We start from the raw sequence: 22,805 nt of genomic DNA, 5'->3' as shown, positions 1-22,805 counted from the left end.
TAGCACCCAGCTCCTGGAACCAGTGTTCCTGAGGGATTACAAGGGCTGTGCTCCCAGGGGAGGGTATGACTAGGCTGGGCCCCCAGGTGCAATTTTAGTTACACAGTTCTTTCTCCACCCTGTGGCTGTATTTGGCTTTGCAGACTCTCCCTGAGCAGCCAGGGACCTGTGGCAGGGTACTCTCATGACTCTTCCAGGGCTGTAGGGCTAACTGCATTGTTTGGTTGTAGCTGTCCCTCCATCTGGGGTAGGAGGTGTTCACAGGTAGAGCTCAGGGATTGGGGGTCTCATCCTCAGTTTTAATGTCCATGTCTGGTTTGAGGCAGGTATGAGAGATGCAGTATTGCCTGCACTGCTGGGAGACACAACACCAGTCAGTGGCACAGTCTGTCAGGCCTTGATGGCTCTGGGGATGAGCAACCTTATGCCATTTAATGGTTGATGTAATGTTACCTGGGAAAGGCTGGCCTGTAAAAAGGATTACAATTTCTTGCTTTAGTTTTCAGTCTTCCAATTTACGGCTTTAAATGGTCCAAGAACAGCCTGTGAGAAATATTACAACAAATCCCCAAAATTGTAGTCACCCTACTATTCTTATCCACTTACAGTTTAAAAGTCTGATTTATAATTATTACAAATAAGATCAAGCACTGGATAGGACTGGCCTCTATAATAAAAGCTCCATGATAAAAAATTTCAGTAGCTTCATAGTAGCAGTCTAGGGTTGACCCTGCAGAAGTCAGTAATTAAGATTGAAACTGTCCTGAGGACTGGATTACTGAGGAAACTCACCTGAGTTTCAGTGCTCAAAATTTTCTTCTCAGAAAGGGTTTGTGTGCTGATTCCAACAATAATTTTACTAAAAGGAACATGTCTTGCTGTGTCTCACTTGCTAATGATTAGAACATTGGAGTGGCATTGCAATACACCACAGCAAGAGAAGCCAAAGGATAAATTAATGATATTTTGTCTTCTGGAAGGGAACTTGGCCACTGTGTATAAAGATCCGACACATTTTGAACAACCTTTCACGGGGTTTGTCACTCTTTGGCAATTCTCCTTGCCCTAAATTCTCCTTGCAGCAGCAGCGTGTGGCCGAGGCTCCACAAGTCCTGCTAAGATCTTGTGATGCGCTCACCACGCACCGCGGAGCCCAGGGCACTTTCCGAGCAGCTCAACTGCGCCCCCAGCTTTCCCTGTTTTCCTTTTTATTTATTATTGACTTGAAACCACGCAAACAAACATAAACCCCCCATGTTTTCCGCGATTAAAAAAAAATCTCCCAAGCCCTGCAGCTTTCCCGTGCCGCCCTCCGGCGGGGCGAGGCGCTGGCTCCGAGCCCTTCTCTGCGGCTCTGCTGCCACCTGGCGCGGGCACCGGGACCGGGACCGGGACCGGGATCGGGATCGGGATCGGGATCGGGATCGGGATCGGGATCGGGACCGCCACCTGCACCGGGACCCGGACCGGGACCGCCACCGGGACTGGCACCGGGACACGGACCGGGATCGGGATCAGGACCGGCACCGGCAGTGGGACTGGCATCGGGGGTGTCTGGCCGTTTGCCGTGGGGACGGGCACACAGCGCTGGAACCGTGCAGGATCCCTCTCTCCCGGTCTCCTCCCTGTCTCATCGCCTTTTCCAGCCCCGCAGAAGTCACGGCCACGGTGCAGCCGGGCAGGAACCGGAGCTCGGGGTCCCGAAGGCTCCGCCGCGTTCCCGCAGCGGTGCTGATGCTTTTGCGGGGGGCTGCGGCTCGGCGGAGCTGGAGATGACCCTAGCCCGGCGGGTTCGGGGTTAATCCTGGTTACACTGGCGGGGAATGGAGCACTCAGCCCCGGAGCAGGAACAAACAGCAGGCTGTTGGTTACCCTTCCAAAATGACAACAGCCCCGGATGGGGAAGCAGGGACATTACTCCTTACGGGTACACAGGCCCCCAGCAAGGCTCACCATCACCTCTCGCAGCTGGATGTCCCAGTCACACTGCGGAGCGCGGTGTTCCCGGCTGTGCCCCGTGTCCCGGCTGTGTCACCATCCCCCGGCAGCCCCCGAGCCCCGCCGGGGACCGACCGTGCCGCTCTGTCCTGCGCTCCGCCCTCAGCAGATCTTCCTGGGGCCGGCCAGAACTGGGGAGGATGCATGGATGTTATATCCAGGGAAACAGGCAGCAGTGCTGCTGTCGTGAAATCAGAATTTATTCACGGTGTCAGGCACACGGACATTTAGAAAGATCTTGTCAAAAAGGGGCACAGCTCCTCACCTGCAGAACAACTCCTCAGAGCAAATGGTAGCTGTGGCTTCTTTGCATCACTTCCACACTTTTCAAGTACATTACTATTAATAAATACTTTTTTTCCCATTTAAACTTAAACCAGTGCTGGAAATCATTCATTCAAGAATGGAGGATGCAGTGAGAACTTTCCTTGCAGAGAAATAGAGAAGATACAACAGACAAAAGTCTGATATGGGACAGGCATGGCATAAATCTGCAGTATTGAAATTACTGTTTTAATTAAATAAATAAATTATTTAATTAAATAAATAATAATAAAAAAAAGCTTTTTAAGCAGTTACTTAAACATCTTTAGTGTTTATTTTTTCATAGAGCTGAAATGAGATCTGAGGCTCCCAAGGAGTCCCTAAAATCTTGCCATTTATCCACATGCCTGAGGCTACAGCAAGCCCAGTGAGTGCCTGTCATTTCTGTGGGCTTAGCAGCAATAAATATAATGGCCCCAGCTTTAATTTATATTATAATACCATATTAGTGTGAAGGGGTCATAAAGTGAATTCTGCTTCTTTTCAAGATTTAGGAGCATAAAAAATAGCAAAGCAGACAGACAGGAGCATGGCAATTGTCTCCCTGATTTCTGAAAAGGAACGTAGAATTGAGGAGAAGAAGAAGGTGGGTTTGCAGAATTCTGATCACTATGCTTGAAGCAAGCACAATGCTGTATTTACTCAGGGCGTTTGAGGAGAGATGCTATCACTAGAGCGTGTAATCCAGCCTCCTGCACATCACACACCGTTAACATTCGCTCAGTCATTCCTTTATCAGGCTTCATCACTTGAGTTTGACTAATGCTTATTTTCAGAAATCCAGTTATTGTGCTTTTGAAGGCCAAAGAAATGAATTTGCTGCTTTTATTAGCAGCTTGTTCCAGTGACTAATCTCAGTTAAAATGCAGGCCTTCTCAGGATTTTGAAGCAGTCTACCTTCACCTTGTATGCTGCCTGTTGTACTTTTCCTTGCTAGGCTAAAAGCCTATTAATTCCCAGTGCTTTCTCCCTGGAAAATACTGATATATTGAAATCAGATGACATTTTAGATTTTTGAGGTTGGAGTAGGGTGGGCTGGATGGGGATTTTTTTATAAACTAAACAGATTATTTTTGTGCTCATCTGTTAGACATTTTCTGAAGTTTAACATAACTTTCACAACTCTAAATTTGGGGGTGTCTTTTAAAGACTATATATGGACTCAAAGTTATATGCCCAAAAATGTCAAATAAGGGGGTTTTAAGCATAATTAGAGCTGAACTTACTTTCTTAGCTGTTTAACATGTAAATGTAACAACAGCTTGTTTGAAGTTGCTTTTTCTGTCCCTTATATTTTTCATTCCATCAGAATGTTCTGATTTGTTGGTGTTGAGATGACTTGCAAAAATGGACTATTTGAGGAACACATTTTTAAGGGATTGAACAATTTCCCATGGAATGTCTTTTTAAAAAATTTTTGATTGCCCATTTTTTTTTTCATTCTTCCTGGTGCAGACAGCATTTATCCAGAGAAAGCAGTAGTAATATAGCAGCAGAACAACATGGTGCAAGGAAAATCTACTAGATGGAAACTGCCATCAAAATGTTATGGAAAATAACATCTACAGGTGGAGAGGAACGTCCTTTGTCATGTCTATTCTCTACTAGGCTGTGACTAGTACCCTGGTACCAGCTGCTCCATTCCATGCCCCACCAGTTAGTATCAGACTCTGGTAAATGATCCTTTATTAGTGCTTTGAAAATCCATTTGTAGTTAATAAAGGTAAATTTTGAATTGATTTGTGTCTTTTCTCTAGGTGGATAAATACAGGAGCTACTTAATGTTTCAAGAATAGGAACAGCAGATTTTTTCCATGCCCAAATATACAAAATTATGTTATTTTTCTCCTTGGAGAAAAGTTGCTGAGCATAGACTGAGCCCAGCCAGGTGCAAATTTGCCTTCAAAGAGTTTTCTGCTTGGCCACTGCCTGTGGTAGTGGACCAGAGCAGGGAAGAGGGGAAATCACAGTCTTGGAGAAGGTGTTTTCTCATGTCAGTTTTCATGTTGTGACAGTTCTTCCTGATATTTATGACAAATTTTCATTTTTAAATTGTACTTTTGTCTTTCCATCTAATACTAATAGGGTTCTTCCTGGCCTCCAGTATACAGAAATGTGTTCCAAATGCTTATGCCACAAACCCTCATGCAGTCCTTGCATATAAGTGACAATTTGTTCACTAGAGCAGAGTAAGTGATTTCTGTCCTGTGACCTCTCATTAACTCAGCTTTTTCTACCAATGGTATGAGACAGCACTGGGGTGTAGATTACTGTAGCTATTAAAAGTTCCCTTAATTGCTGAATTTCAGCAAGCCATATGGGCTGGATGGAACTGTCACTTAGACACTCCCTTTAAAATCACTACTTGAACAAATGCTCAGTCATACAAGGACTGTCTTTCACAACATTTTTAACTTAGAAGAAACAGAATTATTTATTACTTTCACACAACACTATAATAATTTTATTATTTTTGGAATTTAAAAAATTGTGTATCAATATTACAGATCAAGTCTTACATTGTTATTTTGGAACTGAAAAAACCAGGTGGTATCTAACTTAGCTTACACTTATGATATGCTCTAAATTATTTTACTTAGAGGTATAAAAGGAGGTTCTCTGCTTGATTCAATGGTTTAAATATAGGCAGTCAGAGGAAAAACCCAGCAAATTCCAATTATAGATTTAAAGTTCAAGTGCTATTCATGAATCCACAGGGATAAGCCCAGGCTAAAGTGAGGGACAAGATTACTCAAGCATGAGTACAGAGTCAACAGCAGGTACTTTTATATGGTATACCTGTATGTTCAGTGAATGTACTGCTGATCCTCCCTGGCATACAATGGCTGATTATGCATTATTGAAGTGAAATTGCATCTGCAATATTTTGCAGTGAGTTTGATTTGTTGATTTATTTTTAAAGCATTAACAAGATCTGAATATTACCTACGACTCCAATTTAATTTTTTTTTTTTTTTGTAATTTGAATGAAAAAATAAATAAAATGAACAAAATATATTCTGTGATTCAGCATTCTTGATGTGTTTGTTTATTCATTTATGCCTCATTGCTTGTCTTGTGTCTTGTAATGTGTCTCCTGGCCATTAATTACAATTATTGAAGTTCTTTTATGTTCAGATGGAAACCTTGTTTAATTTCATTATGTAGTTTTCTCCTTGCTGTGCTATAAATCCCTGTGTTTACTTGTAGTTTCTCACATTTGCATGTTATATGACAGCACTGCCAGTGAGAAAATGGAGAGAGGGTTCTGAAAACCCTCCATGAGCCAACTGGGAGCTTGCTCATCCTGCTTCCCAACAGCTCTTTTGGTCTAATATAAACTGTATTTAATCTGTTCTTTATAGGTTGAGGGACAGGTTGGTTTTTTTTGTACTCTTGCACACTGAAATAGGCTTTTAAAATCTCCCAACCCTTTGGTAATGCTTTAGTTACCAAACTAGAATCCAGCTTGGCATGTGAAAGGACCAGACCCTTCCATCATTTTTACTGGCTTCCATGTGAACTGGTGTCTTAAGAGGGCTGAGACAGCTGAGTAATGATCTATTGTTTTTTCAGAGGCACTGACTGGGAGTAGCCGAACATTTACTGTTGAGTAGCCCTGAATTCAGTCTGGGCCAGGGAGGATAAGTTCCTGTTCCACCCCAGCAGCCAGTCTTGGCCTCCATCAGCACCTTCTTTGCATGTATTTCTTCCTGTTTCCTGAAGCATACCCTTCCTCCCCCCGGTTCTTTTCCTGTTCCTCCTCTCAAGCTTGCTGCCCTCTCTCTCAGGTATGAGCTGGATTTCTTCCTCAATAACTTCTTGCTTCCTGAGCACTAGACAGGAGAACATCACAAACATCACTGGAGATACTTCTTAGCTTCCAGTTAGCAAAATCTTCTCATCCCAGACTCTTCAAAGCTGGAAGAAAAAAGTAGAGGGAAAATCCTGGTCTCCTATCCAGTCCCTTACTGGGCTCTGCATGATTGCTGTGACCTGAAGCTCTCAAAATCCCTCCAGCTTGAGCTACCATGCACAAATGGCTTCTTTATTTATTTTTTTTTTTCCATGTCTCATGCAGAGCTGAGCTTTACTCCAGACATATCATGGAGTTCCACAGTGCTATGATGCTGGTGAAATGAGTATCACTTTTTTTAAAAATACGAACAAAATTAATTTTCTTCCTAGTCCCACTTATAGAAATGTATTCTTACAAATGGATGCCTACAAATGTTCTGCCAGATAATTTGATGAGATGCTGACCAATAGCATGGAAAATTTGAGACTGAGCTTCATTAATGACAAGTGCTGGTGTAAAGAAATTTATTGTCTATGCACATGTGTGCATGTGTTGGAAGCACAGATGCAAGCTGGTTGTGTATAGATATAGCAGATGAAGTCAAAGGGAAGAAATGAAATTAAAATGAAAATTTTTTAAATAGCACAAGCATGATGCAAGGAAACATTTGTAGAACTATATGGTAACATGAAATGTCCCAAACTCTCTGAAAGAGAGTGAATCACTGGCATTAAAGAAAGCTCTTGAATTTTGTGCTTACACTGACTGCTGATATATTGGTTTAATGCCTTTTTTTTTGTAAGCTCTGTCCACAGAAGAACAAAGATTCCATTATTTCAGCAGCATACATTGATGGCCCAGATGTACCAGCACAGTCCCAAATGTAGTTTCCTTCTCATCCCATTTTATAGGAGCCATAGTTCCCATTGCACCTGCCCTGCAGGAGCACTTGTTTCCAATCATGTGATGTAGTGTGTCTTGTCAGGCAATGATGCTCAGCCTCAAAGGTTATGAAGGCCTGAATTTTTTTCCCCTTCATCACTGCAATGTACTGACAACATCTGGAACAAAACCCCTGTGGCAGAGGGACAAAGCTGGGGCCAAAGTATTCTTGGCTGAGAAGAAGCAGGCACTGAAAATAGATGCAGTGACTCCACAGTCTGATCACACTTTGAGAAAGCATTTCCACTCTAACCTACGCAGCCACACTTCAGAAACCATTATTCCCAAATATATCTGTTTGCTGTGATGGAGAGCTGTGATTCCAGGAAGAGAAATGTGTCATTGCGAATTAAATCTGCTCAGGAGCTTGCTATCACCTTCAGGGAAAATGTGCTCAGATGGAGCAATGGGTGGCAGTATAAACTTGTGGAAGTGGGAGAGCTGTGCTCAGAGGTGCTGGCTGAGGCTGTTGGCACGGCAGCTGCCCTGTGCCTGTGCCAGCAGCCCCAGCCCAGCTGCGTGCAGGACGCAGCCAGAGGGTGCCTTCGGAGAGCATCCAGCAGGGCAGGCTGGGGGCAGATGGGATGGATGCCTCTCATTTCTCACTTTCCAGACTGACACAATGTGACTGAGAAAAGCTTCTTCTGTCCTGTTTGAAACGGCCAAAAGGAACTGAATAATTCAGTGCCTCCCCAGACTGTCCCTCCAGACAATGTTCAAAAGCATTCTCTAACCTATTGTTTCTGTTTCCTTTTTGACAAAGAAGGGTGGGATAACTACATTTATAACAATTTTTATCCAGGTTATACTGGTTTATTTAGTTAAATGTAAGAAAAAGTGAGGTTCCTCTCAGAATAAGTAAAATGAAATAAGAAGGGTCAAAGGAAGTTTGCCTTTAACCAGCACTGTACAAGGAGGGAACTCCCAGGACCCTGGAAAGTGTCTGTTTTTTTTCAGAGCACATAACATTTTTTTAATGTTATTTTTTAATAACATTAAAACTTTGGAGATATCCAGAAAGGAGGGCACATCAGCAGAGAGAGCACAGTGATGTGGTGGGGGTTGAAAGGGCCCTCAGCTCCTCATATGATTTCTGAAATCCAGATCTCCCTTGGGTAATGTAAGTTAGTGGAATGAGAATTACAGCAAGTTAAATACTATTTTGGTCATAATTTTTCATTTTTTAGCTACTGAAAATGAACTTGTGACTGAAAAGCATCTATTGTTCGTTCTCATTCATCTCTGACATCTCTCACCCATTTCCTCAGGAACAATCACCCTCATACATTTTACCTTGAAAACTATCCCCTTTCATGAATTTACTGAGGATTACTACTTAACTTGTTCCTGAACTCACCTAACCTTTTTCTTCACAGGTAAAAATACAATATTAGCTTCACCTGAAGCCATTAATCTTTATCCAAAAAAAGCCAGTTGTCACAGTATAGCATCTGACACTAGATAACAGATCATCACAGAAGATATTTACAGATATTTCATTTGTGACAATAAATACTTAGCAACTCATGGACCAGCTATTCTGTTTTCCAGAAGAGAAAAGCTGATCCTAGAAAGCAGCCAAGGAAGGGTCACAATCTGTTATGTCTTACAAGGTAAATGCCATCAAATGAAACACATCACAGATGGCAAATGTGCCCCAGAAACTTCCTACAAGACTTTCACATGGCCATGAAATGCTGTCGTCTGCTCCTCAGATCCTCCTGTGCACAAAACCCTCCTCTCCTTGTATCATCTCATTCTCCTGTGACACAGTAAATTCCAGGGAAAACTTTGTAGCTCCAGACTTACGGCAGCATTTTTGCTACACTTATTTGATATTTGGAGACAAGCAAGCTGGGAAATGACACAGAGGGAACCTCCCCTCCAGATGTGCTATCACAGCTGGTTTACATGTGGTCTTAAGTGACCCTTCTAACTGAATGCATAGAAATTCATATTTATCTCCAGATATTAGGCTTTTTTTCCTTTTTCACTTACTAATTAAAGATGTAAAATCTGATGAAGGGTTACAGCTTCTTACTTGTCATTTCAAATGAGGATGCTCTTGTAAAATTTTTTTATTCTGTGTCTCATTAAATAAGATGACAGTAATATAGTATTTTGGAGAGATTTGGGAGAATGAAGTGAATCTGAGTGGAAGATTAAAAGATCTTGAATTTGTTATACACCAGTTTGTCTCAAAACAGTAAAACCACCTCCTAATTGAGGCTGAAAAGTGTCTCAATGAATTAGCTCATCTCATGCAGAATCTGTTTGCTTTCTGGCACATTATGCATGTGTATATTTGATTTGAGATCTGGCTGTAGAAACTGATATGTAGTGTGAATTAGCCCAAAAATGCTCTTTCACTGTGAAGCAGAATTATGAATTATTCCAAATATAAAGGAATAATGTATTTCCAATAAGCAAAGAATAAAGAATATAGCATTGTTTTTTTTTCTATAGGTTTTCCCTTTCCTTAGCCTTCCTTTTCATCTTTCTCCTTCTGTGATTTAGACAAACAAATGGTTTTATCATGAGATACAGACATGCACAAGCCAAACAGAATATGATTTCTGGCCATTTGAAAAAATTAAATATATATAAAATTTACAGTTGCTCTCCTTTTATTTCTCTATGGATAAATATATGCATACATATTATATGTACACATATACATATGTGTGTATATATATATATATATATATATACATACACACATATAATGCCACATAAACTCATACAAATATATAAATTTAAACATTCATAAAATTCTAAATACCAGATCTTTTTAAGATGTTGTCAATGTTTCATAAATTTATAAACATTTTACAAAATTCACTTTGACATATTCAAACCCCAAAGCATAACATTCATCTGCTTCCCTTACTGTTCAGTCATGATTTATTTCCTATCTGGCAAAACTGATTTATCACCTCTCTTATGATTTGGATTATGTCACTTTTTAATACACTGAATCCTTGATTTTTGCTAAAGCTAATTTCCTTTTAAGATTTGTCTGGAGCAGTCTATTATAATATACTCCTCCAGGATCTGCATTTAAATTGATTTGTCATTATTTTCCATTCCATTGACCTAAGCCCTGTCCTCCTCAAATATTTTAGTGCCAAGCTCTGCAGTGAGTGTGATGGTGCTCAGCTGCAAGGAGGAAGCCAAGGATGGCAGTGACGGATGCAGAGCCCTCCCAATGTTACTCCTTACTGGAGCAGAAATTTTCTTTAGATTTTTTTCTTAATTTGCAACACCTCAAGCAGCCTAGTGCCTGCCACTAATAAAAAGGGATATGAACCTCCTACTGAGAAAAGAGCACTGCTGACTCAGATGCTATCACCAATTTTCTGCAATTCCTTATTTAGTATTAAGGTGTTTTACTCAAGAACAGCCCACCTTTGCTCCTTTGTGAGCTGATAACCCCATAACACACAGGAGAAGAAGGGGAGACCCTGAGCACTCCCCTGCCCAAGTGCTGAGGCCAGCAGAGGCACTAGTCTCTTGTATCCACCTTCCTGGCCAGCTTCTCCTTCTGGGAAGTGCTGGGAGCAGCACTGGCAGCTTTGGCAGGTGAATGCCTCCTTCACACTTGCAAATGATCAGTTGCTTCTAAATAGGACCTCATCAAGTGTGATGAGGGTACCAGTGGTCTAGGCACATCTCTTTCAGAGATGTGTGCAGCAAGGATGCTGGATGGTGGTTCCTGTGGCTCTTCAGGGAGTTCTGACATGGATCACAGCTGCAAAGCTGCAGAGGATATGTTTGCTACCTTGTCCTAGAGTTAAATAGTTAAACAGGGATTCACTACCCTTATCCAAAGAAACAAAATCTAGACTTTTCTGCTAATGATGCTAATAACCTCCTGCCAGGGAATGGGAAAGTAATTTCATTAGCAGCTCATAACAACTCATTTGATTGAAACAAATCAGTCTTTTTTTTGATTTTTTTTGAACTCTGTTCACTTATGTCATGCTTTCTAAATATTTTGTAATCCGTGTTACATTCTTTCAAGTTTTCTTCACTGCTTCTCAATTCCTCCAAAACAGGATTTAATACTCTAACCAAAACTTAACAGTATTGAACAAAGTGGAACAAGAACCTCTGTAGCACACAGGAAATGCCCCAACATCCCCAGCATCTGACTTGCCATTCTCTCAGTGGCATCACTGGGTACTCAGCCAGTCAGTGTCATTTTAAGGCATTATGAAATGTTTCTGCCTATCTCTCTTGTTAACATTTTGTGTTTGAGTGTTTGCTCGAGATTCAGAGGGTAATTTCTGCCATCTCAGACAGAATGTGGGTGCAAGTGGCTAAGTTGAAGATAGAAAGATTCAGAGAGTCTGTATCACACCATTGCCCAGCTATGACAGTCTGGCTCCTAAACATGGGCAGACAATCACACAAAAAGATCCTGTCCTGTATTCCAGACCCTCTGGGGTTCATACTTAGGACAGAGACAAACACCATCTCCACCCAAGGCTGTTAGAGGTCCTTTGGCACTTGACATAGAGCAAATGCAGTGCCCATGGAGATTTCTACTGAGCAGCCTGGGTGGGGGAGAATGAGCCATGTCCAGACACACAAGTTTGAGTTCCATCGATCTGAAGACCTCTTCCTTCTATGGGTAATTTGTTTTAGCTTGGCTTGCAGTGTCAAGTCCAATAATGTGTGTGTGCTGCAATATAAGGTTGTCTATACAGGGATGATTACACAGCACAATAATTTATTAAGCCACACTGATTTAATGATATGCTAATACATTCACTATTAAATTTCCTCTTTTCTTAAAAGCATGTGATTTAGCTTGTGTTGATTTAGCATCAGGCTGAGTCTCCTTTAGCTTGTGATCACATTTTCTTTGCTCTCCTTATTCACAAAAGAATATTCTGTCACATCTGAGTACGACATTTAGTATGGCATTCAATATAGCATTTTTTGTTTTTTCTTCAATGAATTACATCACATTGAATTTAGAAAGCATACCTGTTTTCTTGAGATCACTGTGAATTTTGATCATATCTTCCACAGAACCTGTAACTACTCCCAGGTCAATGAATATAATATTGAATATAATTTTTTTAGTAAATCATCAAAGTTGTCAATGATATTGCTGAGTAATACTGAGACCAGGTTAGATTCTTCTCCTTCTCACACTTCAAAAGGCCTTCAGATTTCACAAAAGGTCAAACACATATGCATATTTAAAATAATATTTTTAGATGCATCAGTTCTAATTTTAGAAAAAATTCATTTAGAGAATATTTTCCTAGTTTTATATGAAAATGATACACTGGAACTGAATCAAAACCCTCAATGAAATGAAGATCTATAACAGCCTACTCTTTTTACCTAATTCCTTAGGCCATTCTTCTTGTTAAAGAGGAAAATTGAATTGGCTGACGTGATAGGATGTTGGCAAACCAGCGTTGCCTAGTTTTTATCACTGTGTTATCCTCTAGCTACTTATAAATTGCTTGCTTAAAAAGTCACAGCAAAATTTGTGCAGAGATTGTGTTAGGGCTGCAATAGGTTATGTAAGGTACTTTTCTACATTTCAAAATTTTCACACTTCAGCTGTGCTGCTAGTTAAAACAATAGCAGCCTTCCACAAATCCACTGTCAGTGTCAGTGCAGTTCAACTGGAATAAATATGTTAATTCCAGAGCATGTACTCTGCACCTGATTATTTGGTTCAGCAATTGAAATAAAATATGTCACGTCTATGGCCCAGCTTTATTTGACCTTACTAGTTCATCAGCGATGCCTGTCCTCATTTACACGGTGATGCCTATAATACTGAGGCTGACATTCAGCCATCTGTAAGCTGTTGCACAAGAAACAGCTTGCTTGTTAGTCCTGAGATCCTTTCCAGATTGCAGGAAGGATCAGCCTATTTTAGGGAACTCATGAAGGATAAGAGAAGCTAAGAGGTTACTGGAATTTCGGCTAGAAGTGACCAAAGCCTTAGTTCTGATATAACAGTACAGAACTGCTGTAAGTGATGCTCCATGTTATAACATCCAGTGTTAGGACACAGATGAAAAACAACCACTAAGCTTCCCTAATGACCTCTCCCTAAATTTCATTCTTATTAAAACTGCTGACATACAGCTGGAAAATTTTGGGCCTTCCACAACAGATATTAAAATGAAAATTCCTTCATAGAAGAAATGAGCCATCAGAGTACTGAATGTTGAATTTTATTAGTCTTACTGTCAAGACGCTTCACAGCCTGTTTGTACACCACCTGTCCATGGTGCACCTAACACCAGTGATTAAATCAGGAGGTCATCTTCCCCTGCAGGTGGCTCAGGATGCCAAAATTCATCATCTCTGCTTTAAATTTTCAAAGAAACTTTCTTGAACTCAATCCCTTCTTGGGAAGAGGGTATCTTCCACTTCATTATCCCCTCTTTTTCTGATGGCTGCAAAACAAATGACAACTGATGGGATGCTGGGATACTGCTCTTCATTTTAATTAATAGCATCTCACTTTTCCCCATCACTTTCTCTCCCGTGTCTGCTGATCTGTTATTTCTTATCTCATGGCTGGGCTGTAAACTTTTCATGGTAAGGGAAAATCTTCAGTTTGTAAATGTAGAATGTTCAAGTGCACAAGTGGTCTGTAGCTAGAGCTCCTGAGAATTACAGTAGCATATATAATACATGAGCAATAAAAATCTGATGATTCAAGCAACTAGGCATTTTCTATGCCAAATAAGTTTATATTTTAAACATTACTTCTGATACCTCCTTTGTTTAGACTAATCTTTGTTTCATGCCTACCATGGCTTTTATCTAATCAAGAAATGTGGCAAAATTTTGATCAAATTTTTTGCTGAGTTGCTAAAGCCATTCCCAGAAGCAGACTTGTCTGCCCTGAAAGGAGCTGAAAACCATGAAGGAGGCCAGAAGCTCTTTTTGGTTATCCTGTTGCAAACAGTAAAAACACACAGAGATGCTTCAGGACTCACTTTGTCAAAAAAAAAAAAAAAAAATCAAATCCATTCAGTTACTTCTGCCCACTAATGACCACTTACAAGTAATTCAGTTTTGGTTTTTTACAAGCAAAAGAGACTAGTATTTTTTTCTTTAAATGATGCACAATGTTCTCACTCAAAATCAGTGAATGACCTTCTATATCTATAGCATTAATAATTATAAATCAAAATACATCGATGGAATGGCACAGCTTATTCTATTATTTGCTATTTTCCATCGGATTTTGTATGTGCCTTCCTTTGATTCTATCTAAAATCCTATAAAAATTAATTTTTGAATTTATTTCCTAACACTCCAAAGGCTGCAAGTCTAAAGTAATTGTTTAGTGCTGTCTACAAATTTCCTAACTGGAAATGTCAGATTTTAACTCATGCAAAATTTAAAATGCAATAAAGAATGTACTCTATCTTTTCTCAAAAAATTTAATTGCAGAATTATTTACAGGAGATGAACATAAACAATACATAAACCAATTGAAAGAGGCAGCTTCATAAAAGAGCCATGGGGCAAAATAGTGAAGCACATTTTCTTACAATCAGCTGGAGGTGAGTAGAGAACCATGAAAAAAAGAATAACTCAATAATAAAACAATTTTCAAATATGTCTTCAAAGTAACAAATAACATTCTGGTAAAGAAGATATTACTGAGAAGCAATAAATTATTGTAGCAATGAAACAACATACTGTACATTCAATTTAGGTATCCTGCATGCTACTAAATAGAATTTATCAAAAGAACCATAAAAGCATGAGAAATAATTACATAAAATAGTTTAATTCTAGTGAAGTGTAGCTTTATACAGATGGTGAATATTTGGCACTCAGTTCATCCTCATTGTTGATATGATTTCCTATGTATATATATATTTATATATATTTATATATACTTTTAATGATAACTAAACAGCTAGTTTCCTGGTTCTAACATTCCTTGAAGTTCTATAGGAGGCATTTAATTTAGTCCTTAGGCCACACTTGATTATTTTGGCATGTCCATGGTAAATGAAAGTATGAGTTTTGTCTCTGTACAGAAAATCCTGCACAGCCATAGTGGCTTTTCTTCAGGAAAGAACAGTTTTAGAGCATGTAAGCCAGGCTACTTGAAAAGGAATTTTACTTCAGTCAGGAAATTAATGTATAAATCGAACTAAATACATACATGCTGAGCCCTTTTAAAATGAGATGGCCATTCTATTAAACCTCCAAAAGGTAAATCAAGGCATGGATATGAACATGTGGATTCCATGGCAATTATAAACAAAGTTGGCATTTCTTTGTGAGGACTCTTTTCAGAGACTCAAACCTACTACTGAGCCCTCTGCATGACTCTGACCTACCTGAAAAGAAACATGAGCTCCTACAAGGTAATGGCACACTTGAACCAGGAGTCCTTCCTACCTCAGACTTGCTGAGTCAGATATTGATCTGAATTATATTCTTTCAGATCTGATATTTCTTGCTAGTTTCAGTTTCTGAGTGTTGATTCTAATACAACTGGGATCAGAACTTAGCCCAGTGCTCTGCAATAATCCATCTCACAAATAAGAAACTTGTATGACAGTGAAGCTTTAGGAATGGGAAATAGTGTTGAGTGAAAGAGTGGCAAGGTAAGAAGAAAATTCCTCACTAATGGGCTGTGTTTGTAAATAATGACTATATATTCAAATAAGCCTCCTCCTCATTTATGCTTAGGTGAAACTATCCATGATCTTGTACCTAGAGAAGTAAAAAATCCTGTCCAACAAAACCACTTTAGAAAAATAACAATTTGGCCTTAATAAAATATAGAATTAAACTGCCAGCTGATGAAAACTGTTTTGTGTTTGCTCAGTTAAAGAGCAAGCTGTGTAGACAGACTAATTTACCTTAAGTACAATCTGACTTCAGAAGCCTAGTTTTCTTCTGGCCATGAAGGGTAATGAGACAAAAGCTGGGTGTGGAAAGGTGGACCAGTGAATGTGCAGTCTTCTTCTGCCATCATCTTTTATGAATGTGATATACATTTAATGAGGAAAGATCTGGAACACCATTTTTAGATACAGAATCATAGAATTGTTTATGTTGGAAAAGACATTCAGTAATGAATGCCGTGGCCTCTTTCAGCTATTGGAATTTTATTTCATTAAGAGGAGCTGAATCAGCCCACATATGCTGGCCAAATTTTCTTTTGGGCAATGTTCCATTTCAATTTTGGTTTTATACTTGCTGTCCTGAACAGCCTATTATGTAGTTAAACAGCTACAGCATTATGCCATAGAGGTAGCTGCATTTGAGAGATAAATTAAGCAATTTCTGTGGATACAGAGGGCTTAATTCCTGACAGGACTTTGTATATGCAATGAGTATGCCATAAAACATCTGTTCCTGAAAGATGGTCCCTGGAGGTGAGCACAGTGAATGGTTGCTGATGGGCCATGGGGTTGCAGTGAACCTACCACAGCCAAAAGTGTTGAGGATGAGCTGCAAGGAAGTGACACAATCTACAGGAATGTGAGCGTTGACTGTGGTTCCTGGGTCTGGAACCCTGACAGTGAAAAATCCTTATGTGTATTTATTGATAAATGCATTTATCCTCATTCTATTCTGTGCAGTGTGAAATGGTGACCTCTCATCTGCTGATCCTGGCCATGCAGAGAGCTGTCCCCACTGCTCTGCCATAAAAGGACCCTTAGGCTTAGGGCTAGTCTCACCAAAGAGCAGCTGCCCAAACCAAAGCACAGTCATCAATCACCATGCCTAAGTCCTGTGCCCCACATCATCCATTGTGCTAGCTGGGCTGGAGGGCAGACCTGGGGATGGAACAGGGAGCCTGGGGAAGGCTGTTTGTGCAGCAAGTACCCCGGGTGGATCTCTCCCGCTAAGAAAGCAGGGAAATGCACTTGTGAAGGGGAGACTTGCCAAGAGTCCTGGCCAAGAGGGCTCAGCTGCTGGTGCCATCAGCTCCTGTGCCTGGCACCTGCCAGGAGTCTCCTCCAGCACCCTCCAGGGAGCTCCTCTAGTGCTGGGACCTCACTGCCATTGTCAGGAAGAGAAAAGGCAGAGATTGTTTTGGAAGGTTAGTTTGATGCTCATCACTCCCTGCCTATTCCCTGGGGGATGGTATGAGCACTGATTGCCTTCATCCCTGCTTTGCTCTTCCTCTTGGTTCAGTGTGTCTCTTTTTCTCCTTCAGCACAGGCTCAGACTGTGAGGTCCCAGATGCTGGAAGGGTGCTGTGGAAGGAAACTTCCCAGCAGCATGGGGACAGGTGGGAGAACCCCCAGCATCCTGCCATGCTGAACCTGTCCCAGCTGCAGCCCAGCCTGGAGTTTGTGTGTTGGCTAATAAAGTGCTTGGAGATCCTTCTGGATGAAAGGCACTGTATAAGTGTGGGTGTCAACCTGTCAAACAGCAGGAAGCACCTCTCTAGACACTAAGGGGTCTGTTGATATTCCTTACCTCGAGCGCAGCTGGCGGGTGGTACCCCTGCACCCTAAGATGCTCTAGGAACAGTAATGGGAGTAACATTGCTTCATGATTCATTTAAGCTCTCTTACACTGAGGGTCTGCTTTCACAGGGTTTCAGTGCACACAGCTCGACAGCTGGAGCTGCCAAACCAGCTTCAGACCTCAAACTGGCATGCACAAACCAGCACTTGGTGGGCCAGCCTCCAGTGTGCCCTTGCCATGGTGCCAACACTGAACTGCTGAGCAGGAATCAACCCCACCGGCTGGGCAGGGCAGGCTCAAGGCTTGAGAGGAAAAGGCTGAGCTGGGCAGATGGGGAGGCTCTGCTCTGGGTTAGGGGGCCTGCGTGGGACAGAACTGGTGGCACTGCCTGGGGTGCCACGGGGCCAGGGGCCTCGCAAGGGCACAGCTTCCACAGCCACGGGGAGGCTGCAGGGCGAGCACTGGCCATGGGTGACACCCCACCAGGCAAAAACCCCCCACTGACCAAACATTCCTTGACTGTATACTAAATGCAGTGCTGAGGAAGTAGAGTACTAATTTACTGATACAGCAGGACATGGGCTTATTTTAAAACAAATAATTTCCATTATATGAAATATATTTTACATCTCTCTATATCTACTATATCTATGAAATTCACACACCTTCCTATGCACACTTTAATTCCTTCATGAATGATCTCAAATCTAATATAGTTTAAGCATGAATTAAAATATAATTTTTTGGTATTAAACTGTACAACGTTGTTCATCTTTGCATTCTGCCAAGGGCCATTCTGATCAGGTGGACATGAAATAATAAAACACTTCATAATGTACTTCACCAAATTACAAAGAATTTCAAATCTAACAAAATATACAAAGCAAAAATAAGTATGGCAAATATCAACAATTCTACCATTCAGGCCTTTTTCCTTATTTAAATTTGCTGAATTCTGTTTAGTATACTTGTGTTTTACAGGCAATGACTAAATGAACAGAGACTTTCTATAGTTTTAAAGTGTTAAAATACATATTAGCCCAATTAATATTTAATTAAGCACTAGACTATTTTGCTTTATTCAGCTGTTCTGAGTGGGTCATGAACTTTCATGGGAGAAAGAATTCTAGTTTCTATCTTTCTGTTTATTTATGCTCCTCTTACTTTGTTTTGTAACTGACTTTTATTTTTGTGATGTGGAGTCAGATTACAATTGATCTGGTCACACGTTTATTAAAATACAGTGTTTTTCATGTTAGAGAATGAAGTAATCTGACTGATTTATTTGCAATACAAATATGATAAGCATAATGTTATCATTCTAAACTAACCATGTGTACAATATGTAAATTGGAATGGCTTATTTGCCTTGAAAGATATAATGTTACCTGTACAATCATTTAACATATTGCACTTCAAAATGTAATGTGAACAGATACCATTATCAGATTTGTTGGTAGCCATCTAGTTTTCTTTTGTTTTTTTCCAATTGTTTTTTGTGTTTTTTTTTGTTTGTTTATTTGGGTGTTTTTGTATGGTGGAACAAACAGAAATCATAGATTTATAAATCTTATACTGAGAATTTTCTTATGACAGCATGGGAAATGTAGAACACAGACTGCTCCAAGTCAGCATTATTAGGCCAGCTAGGATCTCAGTATAATCTGTTTGGTTTAAAATTTCTTTTCATAAAGTCTAATTACTGGCAGGATCGGGTACAGCTTGTCTTAATTGCATGACCTGTTGCTGCAGGTAGGAGGGTTCAAGCAAGTAAAATAAGTGTGATTCCTCCTGGAAGTGTACTTAAAATTAGAAAAAATGTGTCAGCTGCCATATGTCTAAACGTGTACAGGTGCATGCTTCTGTAATTCAAATTTCTTCAATCTAGGAAAAATACTGGCTTTGGTTTTGTGTGGATATTCTAATTAGCAGCTCCACTTTAAGATACCAGTTTTCAGGACTAAAGATGCCAGTCTCTGCATGTACTTCTGTATTTAAAGTAGTACAACAAGTATAGGAAGTAGCATCAATATTGTACGCTGCCTAGGATTCAGCTCTTTCCTTAATAGAAAATGCCTTGAAAACACAAGGGATGGGAAATACAATGCTTTCATCTACAGAAGAATACTTCAGGGATTCTTTATTTTTTATTCCTTTTTTTTTTTCTTTTTTTTTCCTTTTTGTTTTTTGCATTCTCAAAGGATATACATTCGTCTTGGTTTTTGCTTCAAATATAGTTTAAGGCTATTTGGTAAAGTATATACCAGATACCAGGCTCAAATTACAGGGGTGTCTTCTCACAGAAACTTCTCAAAACTTCATCTCTAAAGATTCATACTTTGAAGCCAAGCATGCTTTATCAGCTGTCCAAAGACAGAACTCATGCTTAATACCACACACTGTAGGAAAAAGAGAAGGGAAAAAACAACCAACCAACCAACCAAAAGAAAATAGATTTGAAGCAATGTCAGATCTGCATAACCTATGGTACTTCGTGTTTTCAGTCATCCATCAGGCTGCAGGGTGTGTGGGATTTGGATTTAAAGTGCTCAACAGGTGAAGAACCAAAGTGCTCGAGTAGAATAAAGAGTTGTTCTGCCTATGGCTAAATACATTGCATTTGTTAAAGCAGGTAAATTGGGAATGTGGTAGCTGGGGCTGTCTGTCTCACTGGGTTCTTGCTCTTTTCACCCAAACTTGAGTTCAATAGGATTCAAAGCTTGGTATGGGGGTTGTGTGTTACTCATTTTATTGCGTCTTCACCTGAAGACTTCTAAGTGCTGGATTGCTTGGTTGGCTCTGGAAGGTAAGTGAAGTGGAATAATTCTGTCCTAATTTGTTTTAAACGAAAGCCTCTTGACTGTGGTAGCTACCACTTCTCTCTTTGACAATATGAGGCTTGAAAATATATTATTTTCCTTATATTCCATAGCTGGAAATCACTTATCTCTTGAGTCAGTTTTTTTGTTTTTTTTCTATGTCTGAAGCAAGCAAGAACCTTATTCTTGCCATAAATGATACTGCATAGAAAAATAGTTCTAAAAAAAAAATACAACTGTAAACCACAGTTCACCTTTACCTTAACATAACCATTTAAACTTATATATACTTACCACTCACATTCATATTTCTTAAACTGTTTACAACATCACAACTGGCATTTTAAACAAGCAAGATTTTTTTGTTCTCAAGGATACCCTGGAAACTCAATTGTTATAACAATTTGAGAGGTTGAAATAGTACATGTAGCACAGCTCTTGAAATGAAAGAGAAAAGGTTTATAAAATAAATATTAACATGTAAAATAACTTTTAAAAATGCAATGAGTCATCCAAAGGAGCGAGTATAACTTTTTCTTTACTCATCTTACTAGAGAAGATCTAACTTTTTAAGGCTTCCATTTTCCTTTCACCCATCACTCAAGTCCTCTTGCATTACAATTTTGTTTAGGTTTCAGAGTGTCGTTATACTGCTAACAGCAAATGTTTCTTAGTGGACATTCCCACCATCACCAGACTCGTATGCTTCTTGGTTTCTGATGAACTTTGGAGTTTTAGTGGCTGGATATCCCTGTTCATCTCCAGAAACTTGAATGAGATGAGAGGCCTAATGTTATTTTGCAGTAACAAAGATGAGAAGAGTGGCAGAGTGCATGGGTAAATATGTTAGCTGGATTCTAGGAAAAGAAACTGGAGGTCAAGGAGATAAATGGGTTCTTTCTTTCCTGCTCTTTACATTTGTAGCACCTTCTACTTGGATTAGCTAATGCCTCTAGTGAATGGTGAGATGCACCCATTTATAGTTTGTTATTCTTATCCCTAGTTATCACACATTTTATAAAAATATAAATAACAAAAAGTAAGCTGGGTTCCATCTCAAGAGGTGTTTCTTGTTGTCCTCTGAGAATATATTGGATAAGTCAGGTCTTGACAAGCCCTATCCATTGTAGCTGATTGTAAGTCAGACAATAAATACAAAAAGAAGTCGTTCTTGCGGTGAGCTCAGCAAATTCTGAGGAAATCAAAAGCATTCCACTGTGCTTATGGCACAAAGAACACAACATCAAGGGCATATTTAGTGGAGAGAATGAGACAAAAATTACCAGGTAAGTGACAAACTGTACAAGCATTTTGTTTAAAAAAGGGAACTGTGCAGCATTCTGTCTTTAAAGCCGGGTTTGAGCCTCTGGGATGTAGATCTCAATGCTGTCTGCACGCTCTGTGGCTGAATTCTGCCGGAAAGAGGCTGCTCGCTTGGCAGCCATCAGCCGTCTTCTCGCTTCTTGCCGCTGTCTGTCAGGTAGGTCCAGAGATTTTTCTCTTGTGATAGGGAATTTTCCTTTTGGGGGCTTCTTTGGTACAGGAGGAGGAATCTTTCTTTCTTCCTGCAATAGGGCATTAAAGCTAAGGGTGAGCTGCACGTAAAAGGCACTTGTCAGCAGAGCATGCACATCAAAGACATGAAATGCAAAATACTGATTACATACATTAAGCATGCTCAATTTGTGCTTGCCCATCAGCTGACTAACGGATTACATGAACAGCTATCCACACTAGGGACACTGACAAAACCCTCTTCCTTGACAACCATTAAGTATTCTGCAGTCCTGTGCCTGAAAAAAGACTGTACTTCCTTCCACCATCCTTGCAGGTATTGGCACATGCAATCTGCACACCTCACTTTCATACGGATTTGTTTAATTTAAGCTGACACATTATTACACTCATTATAAACAGAAACACACACTGTCTCTCCAATAGGAATTCAGCGCATCTGTGTGGTCTGATCAAGTGGAAAGACTCTCCAAAGTTAGCAGGACAGGATTTTTGATTAAATTAATCATACTGAGTTTAGCCTCAGCTGGATATGAGATAGCAGCTGTGTATACATGTCTATTAGTTTAGTCTCCTCCAGGAATTGCTCTGTGGAAGCATTCAAGTGCCAACCAGAAAGAGAACGTAGGGCTAATTGTTCTGCTTGCAAGCCTGGGCCATTTTAAAGAAAATTATTCTGAAGGATTATCAAATTAGAAAGTAAAAATCAGAAGATTTTGTTACCAAAGTAGCTGTAAATTTCTCTGCAGGTGTTGAATAAAGAATTGTTTTGACCATTTAGAGACTGTGAAATATCATATGAGGGCCTATAATCAAGGCATTGTACACTAATTTAGGTTAGAAGAGATGGACCTCTGGAGGTGATTTCATACAATCCCATTAAAAGTGCACTTGAAATTAGATGCAACTTTGAAATCAGTTTTTGTTTGTTTGTTTATTTTTATTTAATTTTTAATTCTGGACTG

At 40.0% G+C, this 22,805-nt stretch overlaps 1 protein-coding gene across 7 annotated transcripts in view; it reads right to left on the bottom strand.

The window, feature by feature from the left end:
* Window positions 1-17,223: 17,223 nt before the first annotated feature.
* The window catches only part of DLGAP2 (DLG associated protein 2), a 440,625-nt gene continuing 435,043 nt past the window's right edge, over window positions 17,224-22,805 (bottom strand). For all 7 annotated transcript variants that reach the window (XM_056488339.1, XM_056488340.1, XM_056488336.1 and 4 more), the window contains one exon: window positions 17,224-21,890. In XM_056488339.1, coding sequence (XP_056344314.1) covers window positions 21,672-21,890 — 219 coding nt within the window. In that variant the 3' untranslated portion in view covers window positions 17,224-21,671. The remainder of the gene's footprint in view (window positions 21,891-22,805) is intronic.

Source organism: Oenanthe melanoleuca, chromosome 3 (genome assembly GCF_029582105.1).
Source record: "Oenanthe melanoleuca isolate GR-GAL-2019-014 chromosome 3, OMel1.0, whole genome shotgun sequence".
NCBI lineage: Eukaryota > Metazoa > Chordata > Aves > Passeriformes > Muscicapidae > Oenanthe > Oenanthe melanoleuca.
This window is presented reverse-complemented; position numbering and strand designations above follow the sequence as displayed.